This window comes from Orbicella faveolata, unplaced genomic scaffold (genome assembly GCF_042242905.1).
Source record: "Orbicella faveolata isolate gen_17 unplaced genomic scaffold, um_ofav_v1 contig_1, whole genome shotgun sequence".
NCBI classification, from domain to species: Eukaryota; Metazoa; Cnidaria; class Anthozoa; order Scleractinia; family Merulinidae; genus Orbicella; species Orbicella faveolata.
In genome coordinates this window covers 18,992,838-19,016,600 of record NW_028301536.1, presented here as the reverse complement: position 1 = coordinate 19,016,600, position 23,763 = coordinate 18,992,838, and the positions used below count along the sequence as shown (strand labels likewise).

Below are 23,763 nucleotides of genomic sequence, written 5' to 3'. Positions count from 1 at the left end.
CCTATCAGAAGGCATGTCTTAATATGTTAACTACCCGGAATCAGGAAAAGTAATGACTATCCACATTCTTGTCACAAAGCTGTTTGACCATGTATCGATATTGTAATGAGAATTTAGAAAAACATCATTCTTAGGGTTAAACAAAAGGTTAAATGTCTCAATTTACCCTTTCCAGGCGTTTCAGTCATTTTAATGGCGGGTGGCTTTATTTTTTCTTTTGAAAGTACCACCACGGTCAAGCTCTAATGAATCGTTAATTGATCAAACATGGCGGCTAACTTGTAGACTGAATTTGTAACAGGGACAAAGAAAATTCGCCATCCTTCAGGTAAATACACTTCTTGACATTGAACGATTTAATGGATTTCATCCTTGTTCATAAACCGATGGATTGCCTTAATGACTGTCTACAATTGTGTAAACAACTTGTAAACTAAGCCACAAGCGCATCCGTATTTCTGTGGTAAAATTCAGGTTTCGTTTTAGATTCGGGAAATATGTAAACAGTTTTAATCTATTCTTTTAAAATAGTGATTTTAATAGTATAATATGATTATATGTGTTCCTCGACATTTCTTCCAGTAATTATCGCAAAATTGGAATGGAAGTCTGAAGACATAACTATAATCCGACTAATTGTTTAGACAAATATTGAACCATAACAGGGCAGATCTAAATGGTTTGTAATACCGAGTACTTTTAATTTAGATGAAGATGTGAAGGAAGAGTAACTCCATCGATGGCACTCGACTTCTTCCATGTCCTTTTTGTTTGTTGTCTGGTATTCCGCGCAGGTGAGGGCAACTTTCAGCTTCAAAATGTCATATCCACATCAGTGCAGCCACCGCCTTGCTCAGAACATTATAGTCTACAGATTGTTTGCTCAACGTCTTAGTGAAATGGGCAAAACTCATTAATAAAATCTAAAGTTATAACAGCTAGAATGCTCAAACTCGTATTACCATGGTTATTGCAACGTCAAGTATAGCTTCTAGATGGCATGAGCTTTTTTGAGGAAATACTTTTTTTTGGTACAGGGCCGGAGTAGGTTTTATGCGCCATCTTTGCTTTCAATTAAATGTTATTTCAGCTAGAAGTTGTGGCTACTAGAGTTTGTTATGTTTAACTAGTTAATGTGTTCTTTCCACTATCGAGGCAAACAACCGTCAAGCGAAAGCTCTTGTTCCAGGATTCTTCATCTGCAGTCAGATTCATGTGTGCGAGGACCAACCTCTCGCGACAACAACTTGTTCTCACGTAATTAACTTGCCTAGTTGTCCTTGTTCTATAAAACCCAGGTTTTATTTCCTATGACAGCAAATAAGTTATATATTTTCCTCTCAGGCAACGCTTATGATTTGTTCGACCGCGACTGTGTAACCGAGCATAACAAATTGAGAAGGCTGCATGGTGCCCAGCCCCTCTCATGGTCCGAGTCACTCGCCGAGGACGCACAGAAATGGGCGGAGTATCTTGCAATAAACGACAGGATCGAACACGATGGGGACACTTTAGCCGAAAAGGACGAGGGAGAAAACATAGCCTGGTTCGTACCACCTCAGCCAAAATGTCAAGGGGCTTGGAAACCAAACTGTGTCACTTGCGGGGAGGTGGTACAAAATTGGTATGACGAGTCAGAAAACTACAATTACCAGACTGGGGCTGCAAAGAAACCTGACTTGCCAGTGAAGCACTTTGCACAGGTTTGATAAGTTCTATTGTAATTGCTCTTCTAACCGAGTCAGTATCATTTTGGAAGCTTCTGACTTTAGTTAAAACTCACAATCCATGTTGTTTTTCCATGGAACTTTAAATAATGCACTGCGGTTTGCCATTGCTATTATGAGAACTGATATATCAATGTTTGAGCAGCATATTGCTGTAGATAAAGAAAGGTGAACGAACTCGACTTTTAATCTGACGGGCCTGTTTAGGAACTCACCTAAAAAATGCTGCTGTGATAGACTTATTTAACAGGAACTTACTAAACACAAATTACCAGATTATTACAGTATTGTCGAAAAGTAATGGAAATTTGGTGCACTTTCTCCCGAAATGTCGCCGATATTTCGTCGAAGTTTTAGGGTCGGACGATAATGACACCTTGCTAAAATGTTGACAAAATATCGGCGTTTGGTTTGTCAGTAGATCTTCAAAAAACGCGTCCCTGCCCCCACCCTGATCGAATGTACTTCAACGCGTTTTCCGCGACTGGCACCCGTGGCTCAGTTCTGTAATTTTTCAGCACTGTACTGAAAAGAATGATTTGTCTTCTTAAGGTCGTGTGGAATGGCTCCATGGAGATTGGTGTTGGCAGCGCAATCTCCAAGACTTATGGTTTTATTTCTGTGGCACGGTATTCTCCAAAGGGAGGAGAAGGTGGACCGCAAGCTTTCAGGAAAAATGTTTTCGCTAAAGGTATTATCAGGTGTTGTTAATTTAATTTCCGTTAGCTGGGATCACACATTGCTTCTCCGAAATATGCACTGAAGTTGAGCACTTAAGGCAAGCTCAATACCCTACCTTTCTGTAAAGCGGACAGACGGTTGGCACTGCATGGTTCTGACAGAGAGTTGACTGTACTTATAGTGTTATGACACGAAGGCTGACGATTAAGAGCTCATTCTGTCATCATTGAGAGCGATGCAAAATTTATCTTGCAGTTTGGCACCCTTAGCTAATCCCTATCTACGGAAATATTTAAAGTTTGTCTCTGTATTGATCAAACAGGCATATTGCATATACCTACCGCACGAACAGGAGATGCGACGCCGATTTCTCCCTCTGATCCGACCACATCAGGTACGCTTTCCGACATATATCCTTATTCCTTCCTCTTTAGGATTATGCCATATGTGAAACCTATGAGACAAAGTTGACCTACTGACTAAGAAGATAAACCCTTTGCCCATGGTACCTTTGCATATTTTTAAACTTATCATAAACACGCATTCATAGTTATCTCCTCTAGCTTTCTGATTTGCTCAACATCCACTTTTTGTCACCACCTTAACCTTTTAATTTAAAATGGAATTGCAGGCTGCTTTAAATCACCAAAAAAAATCAATTTAACGAGCAATGCAGGAGAAAAAAAAATTAAATGTAGTGTTGATATTAGTGCAAAAGCCGAATTAAAGGATAGGACAACCTTGATTACCTCTTAAAGGCTGATTTAAAATGAACATAACAAAGGGAACTCGCCCTTGAAAACAACTTTGCAATATTTTTGTTATGTCCGAAGAAGAAGATGGAAACCCAACAGCCATAAGCGAAGGTTCACCTATGGATACTGACGAAGGTAAGATGATGAATTCACAACAATCGGTTTGTACATTTTTGGAATTGATTATAAAAAGTTTGAATCTGGCAATGATTTTTTACTCATATCAAAACATAATTTTCGTAACTGCCTAGCTCCAAGGGTGTGCCTCACAGACAATATCTCGTCAATTCCATATGCATTTTGTCATAAAGTAATTAAAGTTATGTTTTCTTTTTCATACGATCATAGCTTATCAGCGTACAAAAAAAAAAAAACGCTTCCGTACATAGTATTAGCCTTTCAAAAAGTGAAAACGTAACGATAAAAGAACGTCAGAGTCAGTCAGCCAAACAAGATTTCAAGGGAAATTAATCAAGAGTTTATAATTCGGTGTTAGCTTTGGGAAGCATGCGCGCGAGCGGCAAAGCCGCTCCCTCAGGCCTTTCAGTAGCAGACTCCTTCCCGCCGGATGGTTGCGCCCTCCTCTTTGCTCGCGCGTGTGACTCGAGGGTTAGCCTGCCCGTAGGTTAGTGAATGGTTGAAAATATCAGCTCTGCCATGATTGGTTAGATGTTGCACCATTTCGTGAAAGCATTTACAAGCATTTACAAGCATTTCCAAGCTACGAAAATTGAAGATATATCGAGTAATTAGTTTTATAAGCAAGTATGTGGAGGTTTAGTGGGCATAGGTACTTGCGGCAAAACCCGACGCCCTTAATCTAGATCTTGGTCAAGCGTTGGTCGGGGTTCCGCTAGGTTATTTTTACTGTAGGTTTCTGTAACTTATAATAAATGCATGCAATTTTTCGCGCTAACACGTTGGTTCTCGTGGCGACAATTTTCAGAAATGACCAACCAAGAGTTGGAACAACAGCCTATGGAAGATATCACATGTGGAATAGTCAAAAGAAGAGGCCCTACTGGTAACGAACCTGTTAAGCCTGGAGAATTCCCTTGGCAAGTTGGCTTCAGATATCAGAACCGATTAGGCAAGTCAAACGTGTTTTGTCGCGGCTCCTTATTGGACAGGGAGTGGATTTTGACAGCTGCACATTGCTTTGTACTGCGGGTTAATCCGAAATTTAAGTTGAAAGTCATCCTGGGCGAATTCGATAATCAAAACAGGGATGGTCAGGAGGTTGTAGCCGAAGCTTCTGAAGTGATTAGACATCCCCTTCACAGGAAGAACACTAAAGATTACAACATTGCGCTTGTCAAGTTAAAAACGCCGCTTAAGGAGTACAATGACTTCATGAGACCGATATGTTTGCCGGACGAAACAGTGTCATTTTCAGGGGGAGAAATTTGCACTGTAACCGGTTCCGGCCTTGGTTATACGGCGGAAAACCTCGACAAGACACTTCGTGGAATCGATGTTCCTATATTGTCCCCCGAGGAGTGTAGAAGAAACGTTCATTGGTTAACAGATAGAATGTTATGCTCAGGGTATACCGAGAGAATTCTTGACACCTGTAAAGGCGATAGCGGTGGACCCCTGGCTTGTTATAATAAAGGGAAGTTTTACCTGGGGGGAATAGTCAGTCACGGCAAAAGATGTTCAAGGGTTCGTTCGCCAAATATTTACACAAATGTAAAATATCTTAAACCGTGGATTGTTCATGTAACTAAAACCTATTAGCTGCCTTAACTCTGGTGCCAGTTATACTGAAATATAACGGTTTAGTCTCTTCGTAGTCTTTGTGGCTTATTTTGTTTTATAGGCTGACACACCTTGCACTTAAAGAAAGTGCACTCTCGACAAGACACTTCGTGGAAGGGATGTTCCTATATTGTCCTTCGAAGAGTGCAGAAGAAACGTTCATTGGTTAACAGATAGAATGTTATGCTCAGGATATACTGAGAGAATTCCTGACACCCGTACAGGCGATAGCGGTGGACCCCTTGCTTGATATACTAAGTGTAGATGTAGATAGGCTTTTTCACGTAAGCATTAAAACTCGGAATAGCGCTGAACTCTCCAGTACTCCCAGAGAACAGAAGAATCCATCCTTCTGACCATTACACCCACTTTCATTTGGCTCAGCTTAAGGCACGGTCATTCGTTTTGTTACCTGAGAACCCCTTTACAAGCGACCGCTTTCGAACCAGTGAAGAATGGTGCAGTTTATTTTGGGGGCCCACTGGTGGTCGAGATTGACTGACCCAAAAATTAGAATTGTTAACCTGTTTAATTTAGAACGGCCTTACGCAGGAAAACAAGACTAGACTAAAAGCCCTAGGATTCAGATGCCATTGAATTTATAAACACTGTAGGTGAAGACTAAACCGACCCCATCACTATCCTACTTATCCCACTTTATCTTTACAGTATCAAATTGTGGGAATATTAAAAAAAAAGATAAAATTGATCTTTTCGTTTACCATAATTCACGATCTTTGGTATCTTCTAAAACGTCCAACACACTCAGCTGTGGCAAATATAAATATTTCTTTTAGATGCCATTTTAAAATTTATTTTTAGCTTTACACCTGTCTTGTGCATTGCTTAACCACTTATCCGTTCCTTGCTTTCAATCTATGTTTTTGAAGTCGTCAGCGTACTTATGCCTCCATATGTTTAATCCTGGAGAAACAATTAGAAAGACAGCTGATGTTTTTCTTTCTTAAAAAAAAACATTTTTTGCACCTGCTCAAAACGAATTTCAGGGAATTTTCAAAGGAGTGGTCGGATCACGGGAGAGGAGGAGACAGATGAAAGGTATTCTTGTGGTTGGAACACCCTCTTTGACAGCTAGCTTGCCTTCTATTTCCGGCCACTGTGAAGAAAGAAAATAAGAAATTATTATCGACCACCAAAGCTATAAAGTTTAAAAATATATCGGGGTTTGATAGAAGCGTTTTACATATTTAATCTTATTGTGGAGTACAAGGCGAATGTAAATTTGATTTTTTCCAGAAGTAGTATTTTTGGCTAATAATCCGACTGAAATGTGTCCAAGCCTATAGCTTAAACTTTTTGCTATGCCTTCCTCGCGCCACACAGGCAGTCTTTGTCTGTAGTCTGCTTCTGCTTTAACACCTCTAGAGGAAGGACAAACTTGAAACTTGATACCTACATTGTAAATCGGCTCCACGCAACGGTTTCGAAGGATCTCTCAAACGGCAGTTGTCCAATAAAGACGAAAGGCAATAAAAGCGATGGAGGTGAACGATTCTATTCTTGTCTCCTGTAGAAGTACCCAGTAATTTCGGAAACTGGAAAATTCTTTATCCATGGAAGGCTATTTTCTAAGGGCGACTCTGGCACTAGCTACCAGGGGCCAGGTTTTTCATTTCCGCCCACGCGTCGATCTATACACTTACTGTCTGAAACCTGACTTTCAACGGCGAAGTTATTATCCTAAAAACTCTCGAAAACGGGCCATCAATTTTGTGTTCAGGTTGGTCATTTATGAGAGTTTCAACTTAGAAAAACGACAACGATTTTGAGTCTTAAAGACATTTTTCGACAGAAACGTCCGTCACTGTTAGCCGATGCAAACTTAAATTTGTTCGCTTTACGTACAACTGTATCTTAACTGAAAGAGACAGAAATGAGAATAGCTTAGACGTGATTAGCCGCGCGATTTTATAATCGTTTAGTATCTTTTTTAATGATTTCTTTCGGCTGAATTCCATGACTAAACTGTTTTTGTTTTTCGCCGGTGCTGTGAGACCATTAAATCTAGTTTTGTTCATGATAACTCTGACTTAGAGAGAGGTAGAGCTACACTTAATGACCTAATGCTTGTTACTCTGGGACTGAAATGATTAAAGAACGAAGTTCGATTCATTCTTCGTAGAACGTAATAGTAAGTTTTTGATTTATATTTTTGCAAAGGAGGGGAATATTTGCTTGTGGCTGGAACACCCCTTGCTTACCAGTTTATTTTTTAGGAGCAGACTGAAAACAAAACTGAATTGGTCAGACTGATCGGTAGTCATCTTAGCTTGCAAATATTACTGTCATCTATGAAACAGGCGGTGAAGTGGCAAGTAGTGCTCTGTGACAAATTTTTAAAATAGGTTCAAATTTAGGTATTTTACATTTCGGTAAATTTTTTTTACTTGTCTTAATGATTTTTGACTTTACTGTTTTTAACTATTAATAAAAAGGGGTGTGCCTCAAACTGAAAGGTGTATAATCTTTCTAAGTAAAACCGGTCAGAATGACAACTACAGAACTGAATAATGGATGATAATATTTGCTCATCTATACAAGAGCAGACTTAATGCTTGAGTTTATTGCTGAATCAACTTGAAGAAGAAAGAAACACAGTAGTACTGCCAACTGAAGTGATTGACAATGAAAATGAATTCATCACGGTTTGGCGTTTTTATACTGTATACTTCTCTGCTTTATGCAGGTAAGGTTAAACCTGAAAAGAAAAGAGTTTGTTGAACATGAAAATATATTTACGTTAATGAAAGGCCAAGTAAATACTGAAGTTAAGTCTCAAAAGAAGGACGTTTTTGATCATGGGAAAAGAAAGACGTGAGTCATTTTCTCCAAACGATCTTGACATCAGCCTTTTTACGTTTGTGAAGGAGTTACCGCGTACGACGAGTTTCACAAAGCATGTGTGGTAGCACACAACAAATTGAGAAAGCTTCATGGTGCCCAGTCTGTTGCATGGTCGGAAGAGCTTGGTGACGGGGCGCAAAAGTGGTGTGAAGAACTGGCTTTAAAAGACGTCCTCGCACACGACAACAAGACCATGGACACAGAAAACCAAGGGGAAAATCTTGCGGCTATGGCTGTGGCTGATCCCAAAAGTGAAGGTGCTACTCCTGAACAGTGCACCTTGGCTGTTCAAAAGTGGTACATGGAGGAAGGGAATTACAACTATCAGACAGGACTGCCTAAAGGTCCTGGAATGCCAATCAAACATTTTGCGCAGGTGCAGTTATGTATTCATGGTTTAGTCACATACGTACTTTCTTTGATAAATACAGGTCCTAAGTAGTGACATTCAAAGAACTGACTTGAATCTACTATTAAACTACAAATACCTGTCAGCCTAGCAAACCTAGCAGCAAACCTAGCAGCAATTTAACAATCTCACGCCGCACACCGTCTATAACACTCCTCGTCCGAGTCCTATTTCTATTTATGATCGTAATGTTCAATGGGAGTCTCGTTACACCCGTGAGCTGTTTTTATACTGGGTGACTTCTGTAATCTTAATTAATCTAAAACTGTAGCGTTCTCAATTACCCTTTAATCGGTCACGACTGCTTACTGGCATGATGATCATTATAGCTTACTGAACCCAACCGTTTGATTTTTAACTACTACGGTGGTGCATGTTGTTCCGGAAGTGTTGTCTTTTCTCATAAAAGGTTGTCTGGAACGATACATTTGAAATTGGAGCTGGGACCGCTCGTTCCACGGTTCATGGTGACATCATCTGCGTTCGTTACAGTCCCCGAGGAGCTGAGGGCGGCCCGAGCGACTTTAAGAAAAACATACTTCCTAATACAGGTATGTTTAAAAGAACGGAGTCTGTCGAAAGGGGCATGAACTCAAGTATTGGTGCCCAAGAGAGACTGGAGGGCAGTACCAGCGCCCTAGACAGTCAGACGGAGGGCAAAAGCAAAAAACATTAATGATGTAAGTTTAAAACGATGCACCAACTTGCCCCAAATGTACTTACTGAACAGCTTGTCATTCTGCGTCACAGAATAAGATCCTAGAAATGTTGCAGGTTAACTCGCCTTTACGGCAGAAACAAATTAAAACAAAGTAATTAAAACAATTGCAAAGTTTCAGATACAGTAGGGCCCTTTTATAGAATATTGTACCCCACAAATTCGGAAACCTGAGCTCTACAGACCAGTTAAAACGAAAAATCAGCAAAATTCCTAGTATGTGGGATCCCCACGCGGTAATTACTACTGAAGAAAAACAGGCTCTAAACTTAACGGAGCTTTCACTGTGTTTAAATGAGGACTTGAGTATGTATGCGTGTATGTATGTATGTATGTATGTATGTATGAAGACGCCTTTATGTATACAACATTAAATGCAGCAGCATCTGTCTTTATGACTGTTTAAAAAATCTATTTCTTTTTCAGGCTCTGTGCTAAGTAACTTCTCTCAGGGAGGTAATAGAAAACGTACTTTGCTACAGGCAGCTATATTGCTATAGTCAAAATTTACTACTATTAATTTTTAGCGTTTACGCACGGTTTACCTGTATTCTATATATTGTGCATGAATGTTACATTAGCTCGGTAACAAGTTAGTTTATATCTTTGATTTCTTAAGGGATCAAACTGTTTTGCTGAATAGTGGTTTTTGCTTTGTAGAGCGCTTGCTTCAGCTGTCTTCGTTTAGTTTAATATGTTCAGTTAATTCATGATCAAAACCCTCGCTGCCGCTCAACTAAGCGGGGGTGTGGCCCTTTACTCTAACACTCAACATAAAAGAAATAAAAAATAACTCTTACTATCTAAAAAAAAAGATAATTACTATTATTCTTTTGAGCTTTTTTGAAAGCGGAAATAGCATTCTCTGATTTGGTAGAAATTGCGAGCGATTTAAGAGTCGGCAATAGTAGATCAAAGAGGTCGTCATTCATTTCATTACTAAATATATTGACGTACATATCAATTTTCAACTCCGCTGTAGATTTCAATGTAAAGAATGGCCAAGGATTCAAGTGCAAATATGGTGATCCTCAAGGGTGCAGTCAGGAAGGAGGGAATTATGGCGGAAGCTTAAGCTGCGGTGTTGGCAAAAAGTCTCGCATTGTTGGTGGAAAGCAAGCGAGGCCATCAGAGTTTCCCTGGCAGGTGGGCTTCAGATGGCAGACGCGGAACAGTAGAACTAACATCTTCTGTGGTGGATCTCTTATCGATAAAAAATGGGTGGTGTCGGCTGCTCATTGTTTCCAAAACTTGAGGCGACCTATAAACGAACTCAAGATTGTGCTTGGGGAATTTGACGTCAATAATGAAGAAGGAAATGAAGTGGTAATTGCCGCAAGAAAGGTATCGGAAAAGGTTTAATTTACGTTATGTACCTTATGTCGTGTCTTGGTGGTATGACGGGCCGATATGCTAGGGTTCGAACCTGTCGGAGCCGGTACTTTTCTTATATAACTCTCTACACCCAGGTGTACACCACTGTGCAAAAGCATTTTTCTCCCAAAACGTGGCCGACATTTAGTTTTACTTTCTCCTCGGATGAATGATAAAGAAAGCTAGCGCCACAATGTCATAAAAATCTCGCCAAGTCAAACTAAATTTCGTGCAAAGTATGAATCAACGCATTTAGGGCAGACGAATTTTCGCAGATGCAACTCAAATCTCGCTGAAATCACGCATGCGCGAAATGACACCTAAAGACATAGCAACAAGACAAATCGAGGCCTTTTCAAAACGCACATCACCATCAAATCTGCTTTCGGGTTTAACCTATTTTGGTCTTTTTTATTTGCATAACATATGATCCAACGAGAATTTGGCAGCCAATATCAGACACGTCAGATTATATTAGTTGTATCACAACAGAAAACTGTAACCGGGCGTGAAGGGTTAAGCGGTTTTATTTCGTTTTTATGTTCTGTTAGATCGAGAATTCAAACGAAAACTTCCAAGGAAACTTCATGCGATATTGAACAATTTTTATCTCCGCCTCCCAAACTTCTTGCATTTAGATTGGCCAGTTGAAACAGAAGCCATCAGACAGTTGCAAAAAAATTACTAAGAAGTTAATCAAGTCACCCTGGGAATACACGTCACAAGAGACGATGTTTGATCGTTGTCTCTTGGAATACATGCAATTTGATTATCCTTTATCACACGCGAAGTCCTGTTATAACTGAATTTTACTAAAACACTGACAAATGCTTGACCCGAATACAAATTAACACTAAAACTCTTTCCTCCTTTCCCCTCCCCCTCCTACCCCGTAGGACGCCTTTTCGTCTCTCCCCAAGCCTATTTCGAGTGTTAATCCGCCAAGATGGCGCTCGCCTTATAAAAATGCAGTCATTCGCCAAAATACGCCTGTAGTGCAGGCTACGTGCTAGTATGAACACCTAGGCCTTTTCAGCACCAAACTTAACTATTTCACCTTTGTTGAGTGGCCGCGGTCACCTTTTGGTCGTCCCGACGAGGATTAAACTATTGTGTTTACCTGTAGGGTTGTTTCAAACATCTGTATTCTTTTATCATCCTTTCAATCTCTTAAGTACGGTCAAACCCCTATTAAGCGGCCACCCTCATTGAGGTGATTTCTCAGTATTGCATTGCGCATCCCTACTACTCATCCCTACATTATCGCGTGCACACACAAAACGTAAGAGATTTCCATCACGCTAAGCTCGACAGTAAAATAAATGTTTGTTTCCACTTAAACAAGCACCGTAAGATACCTTTTTTTATTGCATTAAATTAGTCTATAATTCATTGCCTTTCCACTGAATGAGTAAGAAAAATAATTTAACGTCAGGTAAAAACTTTACTGCCAAAAATGTTTACTTACCCTTTCACTCGTGACCTGAAATTTAACACCCCTAGAAGACGCACGCTAGAAAGATGTTTAGTCAACTCTGATCCAAGATGTACATTTTTGCCAAGAAGCACATATCAAATTGTTCCTTTCAGACGATGCAATGCATCTTTTGAGACTTTTTAACATTAACTCCATGTGTTTGGCCATAGATTCTCCGAAACGTAGCGGCATTCAGAAAAAGAAAAACGCACTTAATGGGTACCATTGCTCGGATTTTTGACGCACCTTTGACGAGTTATGACTCTTAAACGAGCACCGTACCATATGTTTTTTACCGCACATTTCGAATCTCTGTATTATGGGGAACAACTACAAAAAATTTGAAAAAAATCTAACGTCAAGTGTTATTTTGATCTAGGGAATCACCTTAAGCGGTCAGTTATCGAAGTCCTGAAATAATTGTGAGTAATATACTGCAAACAAAACCCCTGTCAACGGGTCACCTTTATCGTGACCGCGACCACCTTTTTGTCGTCCCGACGAGGGTTATTCTGTTGTGTTTACTCGTTTTAAACGGCCACCAAAATGTAAATACGGAAAAGGCGATAACCGGATAAGAGCCCCAAGTAGAAAGGGACGCCAGATAAAAGCATTCAAACACACGTTTATCGACCTTTATCATGATTGTCTTGATGTGAACGTGATTCCATGCTTTAGGCAGTTAACCTGATGGTAAAAAATGTTCAATATACACCAACCCCTATTTAGCGACCAACCCCAATTAAGCGGCCACCTATCATTCCCCCGAGGTTAACCGCTTAATAGGGGTTCGACTGTATTTAGTTAGCCCCGTTACTGGACTGTGTTAACGAGGCAACTGCAAATTTAAATGTAAGCTTAAGGTCTCCAGTGGAATCAAGTAGTTTTAATGGTACTTCCGTTTCACGTCTCAGCTGGGATGCATCAGTGTGGTTCTAGCAGTGATCACTCTAACGAAAGGTTCACTCCATGAATGAATCACGTTAGACACAGGTTAAATCTGTTGCTGATTAATTGACTGATTAATTCATTGCTACAGGTAACCAACCACCCTCGATATAATTCGAACTCAATGGACAACGACATAGCGATTGTGGAGCTAGACAGTGAAGTGTCCTTCAATGATAACATGAAACCAGTCTGTCTGCCTTCACGAGGAATGAAATTCCGATCTAACACTATGTGTACTGTAACTGGGTTCGGGGCGATCAGAGAGGGAGGACCACAGGCCACGACACTGATGAAAGCAGATGTTCCCTTAGTTGACAACCAGAAGTGTTCAGAGTATTATAGGTCGCCCATCTCAGATCTCAAGATATGCGCTGGATACGATAAAGGAAAGATCGATTCTTGTCAAGGGGATAGTGGAGGCCCTTTGGTGTGCCCACAGAACGGGAAGGCTTACCTGGCAGGAGTGGTAAGTTACGGTATCGGATGCGCTAGACCAAAGTTACCCGGAGTGTACGCCAACGTGAAAAATTTGTTGGACTTTATCGAGGATATAAAGGGTAGTGCCTAATAAAGAAGTTAGCCTATGAGCAGAATTAAACATCAGAGTTAAGTGAAAAAAAAGGAAGGGTAGTGCCAATCAAAGAAGCTAGCCTGTGGCACTCACGAGCAGAATTAAACATTACCTCCTCTTTTGTGATCGTCCGGGCGAGGTTATTCGAGAAAGGGACTACTATTGGTGGCTCGCTCCTCAACGACCTGCGTGGAAATCATCATCACAGTCAAATGACAGAATGTTTCTCAGTAGATTAGTCCTCAAAAACTAATTGGGCAGGTTTGCCCTGAAGTTATTGGCCGTGACACTCGCATAGAGTTAGTTATTGAGAATCTGTTATCAGTTTCGATTCGTGTATTGTTATTCTATGCATTACGCTGTACGCTGTGTAACATTTACCAGAGTTCAGTTGATTCTATGCAGCGGTAGTTAAGCTTAGTTAGGCGATGGTGTTCAAAAGCGTAACTGTCTCTAGTCCTTTTGAGGACTACCTACAACTGGCGATCACATTAGACGGTCAACTGTTACTCCTGGGCTGTAACCATTAACTTTGAAGTAAATCAGTATTATTTTAAAGCAGAGGTGGAATAAAGCCTGAAATCTGAAGCCAAATTATTGTTCTGTATGGTACAGGACCCCAAAGAACTGGTTACTTATTTACAAAACTAGTAATAGTTCTCACTAAAGCTGCTCCCGCTTTGTTTTCTGATTGAACACGTACATCTAAACATTTTGCATGTTCTGAAACTTTCATTTCTTTTTCTGTGAACTATATCACTCATACTGACCATAGTGTTCCTTGTCGATTTATCATGAATATAACATCCAAACAATCAACTAAGGACACTAAACCAACGCAACACATGCTTTTTAACTCATTTAAGAACTTCGTTTTAACGGGTAAAACAAATGCAAGTCGTTGAGGAAAGGCAGTATCATGATGCACTTCAGGCGAGAATCATGTAAAAAGAACAAGAACTAAAACAAAAAGCAAGTTGAAAACGTTGATCTCATGAAGACAGACCACGATGATTAGAGGGTTCCACTAACAAAATGTCCCTTTCCTCTCAATTAACGCGTCCTTTCGACGTTAAAACCTACAGTTATTGTTATAAAGGTAAACAGTGGCAAGACATAAATAACCTATATATTCGTGTACTGATATATACATCTATAATCTATGCCCTCCTTCTTCGTGCAACAATAAAGTAATGCTATCTTACTTACGTTATATTTACTAGGCGAAAACTTTCGCATCATTTGACTGTTGGACTAAAATGGCCACAAGTAATGGTTTATAGCGCTTCTATAAGGGAAGTAGCTATTATTTAATTCCAAGGCAATTGCCACATGATGTAGCCCCTCAAATGCGAGGGGTAAAAGGATGTTTGGAAAACCCGAATAGTGAATAGCGAAAAGTCGCGAATAGCGAGTAGTCCCGAATAGTGCGAATAGTCTCGAATAGTGCGAATAGTGGCGAACAGTCGCGAATAGTGCGAATAGTCGCGAATAGTGGCGAATAGTCGTCAATATAGTCACCGCTTTAGTGCAGCACTGATTTAGATTCGTTGAAATTGAGCACGTGGAACAACTGAGCGTTTATCCGCGGACGCTGACAGATTCGACCAAGCACGTTCTGTGAAAAAGCAATAAAATACATGTGGGGCAAGTGGTCTGTGATTAGTTCATCAACTGATAAGACACAAAAGAGCTGCTCTGACAACCGGTTATAAAATCATCTAAGCTATATCTTGAATTTATTACCTTCTCTCCTCAGGACTCAGGCTAGGGCTGTCCATCGCCGACATTAAGAAAACAGAAAACACAATGATAACCTAATAAAGATGTATTTACGCTTTTGCAACGGTGAAAACAAAAGAAATTACGTTTGGAAACACCTTTTGTCCTTAGAAGCGTCTATGCTTTTTAGCAGGAAAATCCCCTCCCACGTTGCTGAGAGGTTGACTGCGAGTTACTGGGTACCAAATTCCTGTCATTCGTCACTATATCTCCCCCTATTTGCCACTATTCGCGAATATTCGCCACTGTTCGCCACTATTCGCACTATTCGTACCATTCGCTATTCGTCATTCGGGACCATTCGCTATTCGTTATTCGGGACTATTCGCTATTCGCTATTCGGGTTTCAGACACCCAGGGCTCGAAACCATCAGGATGAAAATGAAAACTACACTGCATATTCTAAGGAGGGAAGGAAAGAACGGCGCATATAGGTAAAGTTCCGGTAATGCTATAATTCATGTTCAAACCTGTGTGTCCTCAAAAATATGATGATAATACTAGTATGACCCGTGTAACAGTTTTCTTTGAAAAACTTCTCTAAATCCAGAGGTTAGCCCAGGGGAGGATTGATCAGTAGAGGTAGAGTAGAGGCAAGTAGAGGTAGGGATAAACCAAATGACCTCGGCTATGACCACTGAGACACTCTCCGAAAGAAACTAAATGCAAAACTGGTGATTTAGGAATCTCGCCCGACAGGAGTCAACAGCTGATTCCTGCAAACGCGCGAAAATCTCGGATTTGACACTGGTTCCTGGCTTTGAGACCGAAATTTCACCACGGATGGCGAGTGATGCTGTTTCGACACATGTAGGTAGGAGGCCCATTACCCGAATCCAACACCCACCTTACAGATGTGGCTAACGTCTCACAAGTGCTTGGTTCGTGGGTCTGGGAGGATTCTGAAACAAGATAGAAAAAAGAAAGATAATTACGTCTATTATCTAATGTCTTGTATGAGAACAAGGCAAACGCAAGGAATTCCTTTGTTCTCTAGAACACCAGTGGTACGAGGTCAGTCGTGGCTATCAAAAACAAATTGAGCACCAGGAGAACAAGGCCATGGTTGTCAAGACAAAAGATACCAAACGTAAAACAATAGTTAATATTCTTACAATCCCCTACTCGAATAAAACGCGAAGGTCTCAAAAGAACTCAAACTAGAACGTGATACGGTGCGATACGTAATGCCAATTCGTACCACGAAAGCTTGGTACAATTTTAACACGGAAGATAGTGACCAAGGGAAGCGCCAGGCTCATTAAGAGGAACAATGTTTAATTTTTAGGAACAGGTGCCACGTGGAAAAATTTAAAACACACCGAGCTCCTGTAAAGCAAATGAATCGAGGGAGCTGAATAAAGTGAACGAACATGTTGATCTCCGAACCCACAACTTTTAGTTGTTACGCGCACAAATATTGACGACTCTTTGGATACGATTACATGCAGTTGGACGGCGAAGTTGAATTATATTCCGCACAGGGCAAAATTCGTTGGCAAATTAAAAATGAATGGTAGTAAATGACTGACTTTTAAGTTATAATCAAGCACAATTTTTCTTACATCGCTTACACTACCCGCGAGCGAATTGTCAACGGTTAAATCTTTCGCAGTCAAACTCGCTGCAATAGAAAAAAACGGTTTAAAGTAAAAAACAGACCCACTAGAAAATATGGACTTGAATTTGTTTAACTAGCACACTGATCAAAGTAAAAACTATCAAAGAGGAGCTATTACAGCCATGAAAAAAGCAAGCTTATCTCATGTATTAAACTGAACAGGTTTTAAAGCATTGGCGGTGTTATTGACATAGTCCTGTCATTTGCCAGTGTTTGCTGGAAATTCTTTAGTGATCCACCAGCTCTGTTTGTCAGACTGCGAACAAGAGGATGTGAACTCGTAAACTGAATATTCTCAAATTGGTTCGCAAAATCTATTCAGTTTGAGTCAGAGAAACTCTGGAAAGAAGTAGAAAACTAAGAAGGCGGCAATCATTCAATGCGTGCATTTTACAGTCGAGCCTTCAATTATTAGAGACTTAAAGATATGGTACGGCTAGGCTGTCATACTGCGGCAGATAGTGAAGATCGCTTCCGGTGACGTCATGACGCGCGTACCGATACGGCTTTCCGCCGTAGCCTTGCTTTCTACTACGGGAAAGTGACTGGTTTCACGTACTCCTCACTACGTGACGTCTATAAGCCTGCAATTTACTTCTCATTTTAACGCTTTTTTTCACTGTTTGAACAGCCTAGTTTGAAGATGAAGTTCTCAATCACAAAAACCAGTTCTTAGATCATTGTTTTTTGGTCATTTGAACAGAAAATTTGAACGATTTTAACACCTACCGCGAGATGATCAATTCAGTCATATTAGAATCGGGCCGAACAGCCGTAGATAAGAAAGCTTCGTATGTACTAATCTGAGCTATATTTGTTTATTACTGTTCAAAATGTATTTTATTATAATTGAAAGTTTTGTATTTGTGGGCTTATCATGTAATCGTTGTACGAACAACCTGTCCGTGTTGAAATCGAGCTTTTTTTTATATCAGAGTTTATATTTTGTTTCGTGGTTAGAACTACTGGCGGTTCTATCAAGTTCTAAAAGACAAATCTGAGATCTGGGAGATGTAAGACGGATACAGGAGAAGGAAATCATTGTCATTAATCAAGCCTATTTCTTATGAAAGTAAAACAATCTCTGGTTTCCTTGAAAGTAGTCATTTTTGTAAAGACACTTAGAGACTGCACAAACCGTTACCGTACAGTAAAATCTTAATCATTTGTGTTTGGCGGGTAAAACAACGTTGTCAACCTAGTCCCTCACGGCCAAAGTAGCCATAGTAGCACCTCGCCGTAGCGTTTCTGAAAGTCCTCATTGTCGACTGGGCTAAGGACGGTCTTTGGGACTTGGCTCAGCTCCAAAGCTAGGTAAGTATAACGCGGTAGTATGCTATTTACATTGCAACTAAATTGACCATCCTTAAAAGTGCCATTTCCCTAAACCGGCGAATTCTGTATCTATGGTGGTCGTGGTGTAGAAAGGTTCACCTGTATGCTAGTTTAAAGAGACGGAAATAAAACTGACGCTTTGGTAAGTCAGACTCTACTCACTCACACAATCCTCTTCGTTCCTGATGGAACATGAGCTGACCTCCTCCAACTCTGCCATTCTTGTGCGCCTCCAGGTGTGCTGAGGTCTGCCTCTCTTGTGCTTCCTCTGTGGGTTCCACTCTATGACCCTCTTGGCTATGTATTTGTCTGGTCTCCTCAGCGTGTACGCATGTGGCCAATCCAACCCCAAGCTCTTTGTATTATCTCCTGCTCTGCCGGTCACTGCCTTGCTTGTCTCCAAAGCTCCTGATTGCGTATTCGTCTAGGCCATCAAATCCACAGGATGCTCGTCAGGCTCTTACTGATGAACACTTGCAGCTTCTGCTTTAATTTCTAGGTCAGCCGCCAAGTTTCAGAAGTCAGAAGCTAAGTCCAATATTCCAATTGCAACGTATCCGTGAACATCATCTAATACATTCTTTTCTCACCGGCACCGTACCCGAAGTTAATTAACTAGATCGTGCGTTTTTCAACTAAAAGTGAGGTCCAAATATTTTAGACTTTGAAAAGGTGAATTTTGTCTCCCGCTATGTAAACTATAGATAAAGTCACTGTGGAAATTGAATGACACCTTGAGAGTTGAATAATGAATCTATTCCTTTACGTTTCTAAATAGACCTTTTTAGCTTGGGCGGTTTGTTGCCCCATTTCAGACGATGTGATGATACTCTTGAGAATTCTTGCTTTCAAATTTTCAAATAGTCGTACGTGTATGATTGAATAATTTTAAGGTGGATACAAAAACAATTCTCTAGAGAATGTCGCGTGGTCTGTGATGGGAAAACAGACCGCCCAAGCTAAAAAGGTCTATTTGAAACCCCGCTAGCGCTTAAAATGACATGCATGGGCACTCGTGGTCATTCGTGTTTATTCGTCAATTTGTCGTATCTTCGTGCGGAGCTGAAATACGGCATGAGCCTCTTGGAAAAGTTGCGACTAGTTTAGAAGTTGTTGAGGTGCTTTGAAAAGTCTCTGATGCAGTTTTTTTAAGTCCCTAACGCGCTTTAAAAAGTTGGTACTTTAAAATGTTGCAGTAACAGTAAGATGTCTCTAATACATGCCACTGTACGATGACCTCCCTTTGAAGAAAAGTTTTGTCTTGTCAAAAAGAAGTAGTTCTGAAGAGCTATATCTTGAATAAGGAGATCGTGATTAGTACGTTTTGAAAGTTTGACAGCGATGTCGAACAACCCTCCTTTTAATCAATAATTATATTTACAGTAAATGTGTGAAGTTGTTTTCCAAACGGGGGCAGTCAGCTCGGCCGCCTGAAATAGCGAGTTCAGACAGTGAAGCCGGCTGATGAGCGGTGAAAAGTGGGGATGGTGAGACTCAAACCGAGACGAAAGAACGTTGACAGGCCCGTCTGTAAACTGAGCCACATGGCTTTTTGTTTGTACTTTACTAGGTGGAGTTAGATCTGATAACGTCCTTCATTCTAAGAAAGATCAGACTGACCGGGAAGACAAACTCTTGCATAGACAATTGCACATCTTACGCAAAAATATTTTTGCGAAGTAACCCTCTTTCTACCACGAACCATCCTGTTCCCTGCTGCCTCGGGATCACAATGGCCTTTTAGGGTTTCCATCACTCAAACAACTCTCGCGCTGTTGCAAAGTATAATTTGACATTAGAAATCTGATTTTGCATGCAACTATGTACCCTCAAACTTGGCCAGCTAGCAATGTATGTTTGATTGTTAATAACCTCTTTAGTCGAAATTTAATTTTTAACTGTAGAACTCAATCTTCTCTCGGTCATAGGTTTTCAATGACTCGAAGAAGTCTCTATCTCAGTAGCACGCACTATACTCTCCTTAAATAGAAAGCTGATTTTACGTGCAAGTAAACTTAGCTTTCAACGCACTGTTATTTTATATGGGAGTAAATGTAGCCATCAAACTCAGCCAACACTGTAATTACCTGTAAAGGCGATATTTAGTTTTGATCTCTAGATCTCGATTATCCGTTGGCGATAGTTGATACCTACATTACGTATTGATACCTACGTTATAATATTTCTACAATTACGGGAACCTTTGCTTTGCGGTAAGCGCCATGGTTAGCTACTGATTTACGTGCGACGTAATCCTTGCTGGGTAAGGACCATACAACTTTCCGCCAATCAAGATGTGTGTTTTTACAAACACACCAAGACCCAGCCAGCTTCCAGTCGCAACCTTTCCATGACGTGTCATCTTTAGTATTAGCGTATGCAGTTTCCTTAGTTACACCTGTGTCTTGTTCCTCTTTCTTGTGAAGACACATGGTGGGCCTCGACAGGAACACCAAATTGGTTTGTAATGGCAGTCGTCGTCGCTGTGGCAACCCTCTTTAGCGAGAGTACATTCGAACTCTGGATACATATCGTTGGACCTCTCGGTGTAGTCGAATTTCTGTATTTGAACTTTGTTATTTCCTTTTCCACCTGGTACGTATGAACAACCATAATTCAGGAAGCTGAGGCAGTAGTACTGCAGGTTTAGTCCTCTGACGTAGTTCGGTGATCCTGATGGAAAACGGCTTTGTAGAATTTTCCAAATGGCTCTGAAGGTGTGCTGAATGGATGAATGTGTGTCTCCGGCTTCATTCATTAGCTGTTGAATCAGTTCATTAGACCTGTCATGTAACAGCTTGCTACGGGTTTCCCTGCTTCCTCCTCTAATGAAAAGTTTATCAGTCGTGCTGATATCGGTGGCATTACTTGATTCACTTTCATTCACATTTGCACATGCAGAGACACCGACCTTTCCAACGGATGTGGGGCCTGCTAACGAGATGCAGCTTCTAACTTGAGCTTGTCCTCTTTGTAACACTATTGAGTGTGGCGCTCAGGGAATAGGCTGACTCCAGTCAGGCATCTAATCCAGCTTGGTTGGCCAATTTTGAGTAAAAAGACTTAGTACTTTGATAATATTCAAAGTGACTTCTTGTGGAGTTTAGTTTTTCCTTTTTGAAGCATTTTGAAGGGAAAGACTCGAAAATGCTTGCTTCGCGTTCCTTAAAATCTTCCAATAAGCTGACTTTTTGGAGGTTAATGGATTTTCCGGGCTCTACTAATTCGCTGGCCGTCAGAGTTTCTTCGCTTCCCATTGTCCTGGGCATAGATATGGCTTTCAAGTATATGACTAGCATTAAGGAGGAAAACATGGCTCCTCGCCGGGTGTATCTAGTATAACGCACTCTGAGTACAGAGTCAATTCACACAATTGATTAACTATGGGTCGGGAATACGTTTACATGGGAGCACTGGTACATCATAGATTGTTGGTTCTGTAGTACTGTTAAGCTACGTTCCCATGTTGTGCCATTATTCTTGGCTAATTTTAAACTAGTATTTTTGGCCGGATTATTACTGATTTAGTCGTGTAATGAACGACAAACTTCATCCGAGTAAGTAAGTTGTTTTTTTTTTCAGCGGTTAATAAATGATCATCCAAAGCGTTTAAAAGCCAATTCGTTAGAAAATAACTTCTTTGACTCATTTGTAGTTGCAGGCATAGTTTGGCTCTCTCAACTGTCGCATTATTCACTTTCTCTAAAACGACTCGCGAGAAATCAAAATAACTTGAACGTATTTGTCATAAACAGTGTTTTAAAGAGTCAAAGAGTAGTCCACCTTGACTCTCTTGTTTCGTAATCTTAAAAACACTGTTGCGAATTTCTTTAAAAAATTTAAAACCCTAACCGAACTCGAAAACAAAAATATTCTCATATTGCTTCGCAAAATCTATTCGGTTCGATTCAAAGAAACTCTTAAATGAAGTGGAAAGCTAAGGAGGTGGGAATCATTCAATGCGTGCATTGTTTTACAATGGAACCTTATTAATGGCCAACTGCCCTAAGAACGGTCCTTTACGTACTTGGCGTTTGCTCAGCGCCAAAGCCAGGTATCATTGATATAACGATAGGGTGCCACTTACATTGCAAGTAAATTGACCATCCTTAAAACCGCCGACTGGCTGTGCCCAAGGCGGTCGTAGTGTAAAATGTTTCACCTGCATGTTAGCTCCAAAATACGGAAATAGAACTAACGTTTGGTTATGTCAGATGTCAAGTCTTGCAATATTTCAATTGTATCGTATCCGATGCGGGAATATTTAACAATTATTCGTCAAAGGCAAAGTGAACGTTGGTGAATATTCACCGAGACGAAGCCGAGAGGTGAATATTCACCAATGTTCACTGAGCCTGAAGTGAATAATTGTTTTAGTATAATTTTCAGAGGTGGATATTAAGGACTATCAAAAAAACGGACCAAAACATAAAAACAGTCGCAATTGTTCGTGTGCATACACGTATGCAGCCGTAGTTTTAATAAGCTTACATGTACATCGATTGCCAATCAAATTACTCATCGAGTTCGGCAGTAAATTAACAACCGAGCGAAACACTACGAAAAAATAAATTCATCCGGTACCTTTGTTTTATCGTTGTTGACTTCATTCACAGTCGTCAACATCGTCTAAAAATGAGTAGCTTTAGTTTGAAGAAAAATAAATTTCGGTCAATCGATCTGACCTACTGGCGTCGACGCAACCACTGCATTAACTATTCTTTAGAGCCTTGAATACGAGTTCTTGAAAAGATTTTTGGTCCAAGGGCGACAGGAGTCATTTTTAAAATTCTCCATCGTTTCAAATATCCTGTACTTGGAGTGATGTCTTTCGAATAAATGAAAACTTCATTCAGCAACTGTCCGCCATGTTTACTTGCCGAGATGGCAAAGATGGCGAGCTTAGTAACCAAGCTCTAGCGTCATATGATGAGCTTTTCGACCGATCAGAATGTCCAATTCTTATATTCACCTCTGGAAATTATGCTTACATCTGATTTATTCGCCTCTCACCGGCACCGGAAGCTAACAAGGTCGTGTGTTTTTCAAGTAATGTATCAAAGACGACAGACCGTGTTTGACTACATTTCCAAACATCGAGAAGAGAGTTGAAAATACGACGCCGCAGCGGAGTATTTTTGACGAAAGTTCGAGGTGTTTGGAAATGCGGTCAAATACTGTCTTGAGTGTTTGATATATCTTCTCAATCAAAACTAAAACCTAAGGACAGAGAAATAAAATCGTAAAAATCAATGCAAATTAAGATTAGATATCCAAACACCGTCACGGTCATGATTTCTTTTGTTCAAACTTGATGAATTATTAATGAATTTGAGAACTGAAAGTAAAGGTCAAATATTTTAGGCTTTAAAATTCGAATTTTGTCTCATGCCATGTATACTTTAAATAAACCACTGTGGAATTGGATGGCACATGAGGGTTGAATATTGAATTTTTCCCTACTAAATTTGGCACCCTACTAGCTCGCGAAACTACATGGATCTACACCTAAACTTCTTTGTAGAGGAGACTTACCAAAAAAAGTGAAACCGTCCATGTTTCACAGTGCTCTCACATTAAATTTTATAATATATCTAGATCAACATTTCGTCTCTGGGTCAGATGAACAGACTGTTAAATAAAGTTAGCCATTTCAATCGATCTTACCTTCAGGCGACAACAGGCCTGAAACTTTGAACTACATTAGTTGACTACAAATTTAACGTTCTAGGAGAG

The 23,763-nt window shown here is 40.3% G+C and overlaps 2 protein-coding genes and 1 pseudogene across 2 annotated transcripts; 2 read left to right on the top strand and 1 right to left on the bottom strand.

Moving 5' to 3' along the window:
• Positions 1-129: 129 nt before the first annotated feature.
• Positions 130-4,958, top strand: LOC110056942 (plasma kallikrein-like). Its single transcript, XM_020763502.2, has 7 exons — positions 130-328; positions 709-794; positions 1,345-1,703; positions 2,280-2,418; positions 2,731-2,802; positions 3,242-3,298; positions 4,110-4,958. Exons 2-7 carry the CDS (start codon positions 740-742, stop codon positions 4,901-4,903), a joined length of 1,476 nt encoding a protein of 491 aa, XP_020619161.1. The 5' UTR covers positions 130-328; positions 709-739; the 3' UTR covers positions 4,904-4,958.
• A 2,543-nt stretch (positions 4,959-7,501) lies between these two features.
• Positions 7,502-13,883, top strand: LOC110056927 (transmembrane protease serine 6-like). Its single transcript, XM_020763486.2, has 6 exons — positions 7,502-7,631; positions 7,813-8,165; positions 8,608-8,749; positions 9,343-9,372; positions 9,899-10,260; positions 12,807-13,883. The coding sequence occupies exons 1-6, from the start codon at positions 7,571-7,573 to the stop codon at positions 13,284-13,286; spliced, it is 1,428 nt and encodes a 475-aa protein (XP_020619145.1). The 5' UTR covers positions 7,502-7,570; the 3' UTR covers positions 13,287-13,883.
• A 6,318-nt stretch (positions 13,884-20,201) lies between these two features.
• LOC110056970 (DELTA-alicitoxin-Pse2a-like) lies at positions 20,202-21,284 on the bottom strand (annotated as a pseudogene).
• Between the last annotated feature and the right edge of the window lie 2,479 nt (positions 21,285-23,763).

Bases quoted from the DNA above. Each gene is read 5' to 3' on its own strand.
- LOC110056942 (XM_020763502.2), top strand. From the start codon at position 740: ATGGCACTCGACTTCTTCCATGTCCTTTTTGTTTGTTGTCTGGTATTC. The intron at 795-1,344 runs GTGAGGGCAACT...TTTTCCTCTCAG, and splicing joins TTGTCTGGTATTCCGCGCAG to GCAACGCTTATGATTTGTTC. The intron at 2,803-3,241 runs GTACGCTTTCCG...TTATGTCCGAAG, and splicing joins CTCTGATCCGACCACATCAG to AAGAAGATGGAAACCCAACA.
- LOC110056927 (XM_020763486.2), top strand. From the start codon at position 7,571: ATGAAAATGAATTCATCACGGTTTGGCGTTTTTATACTGTATACTTCT. The intron at 8,750-9,342 runs GTATGTTTAAAA...TTTCTTTTTCAG, and splicing joins AAACATACTTCCTAATACAG to GCTCTGTGCTAAGTAACTTC. The intron at 9,373-9,898 runs GTAATAGAAAAC...ACTCCGCTGTAG, and splicing joins AAGTAACTTCTCTCAGGGAG to ATTTCAATGTAAAGAATGGC.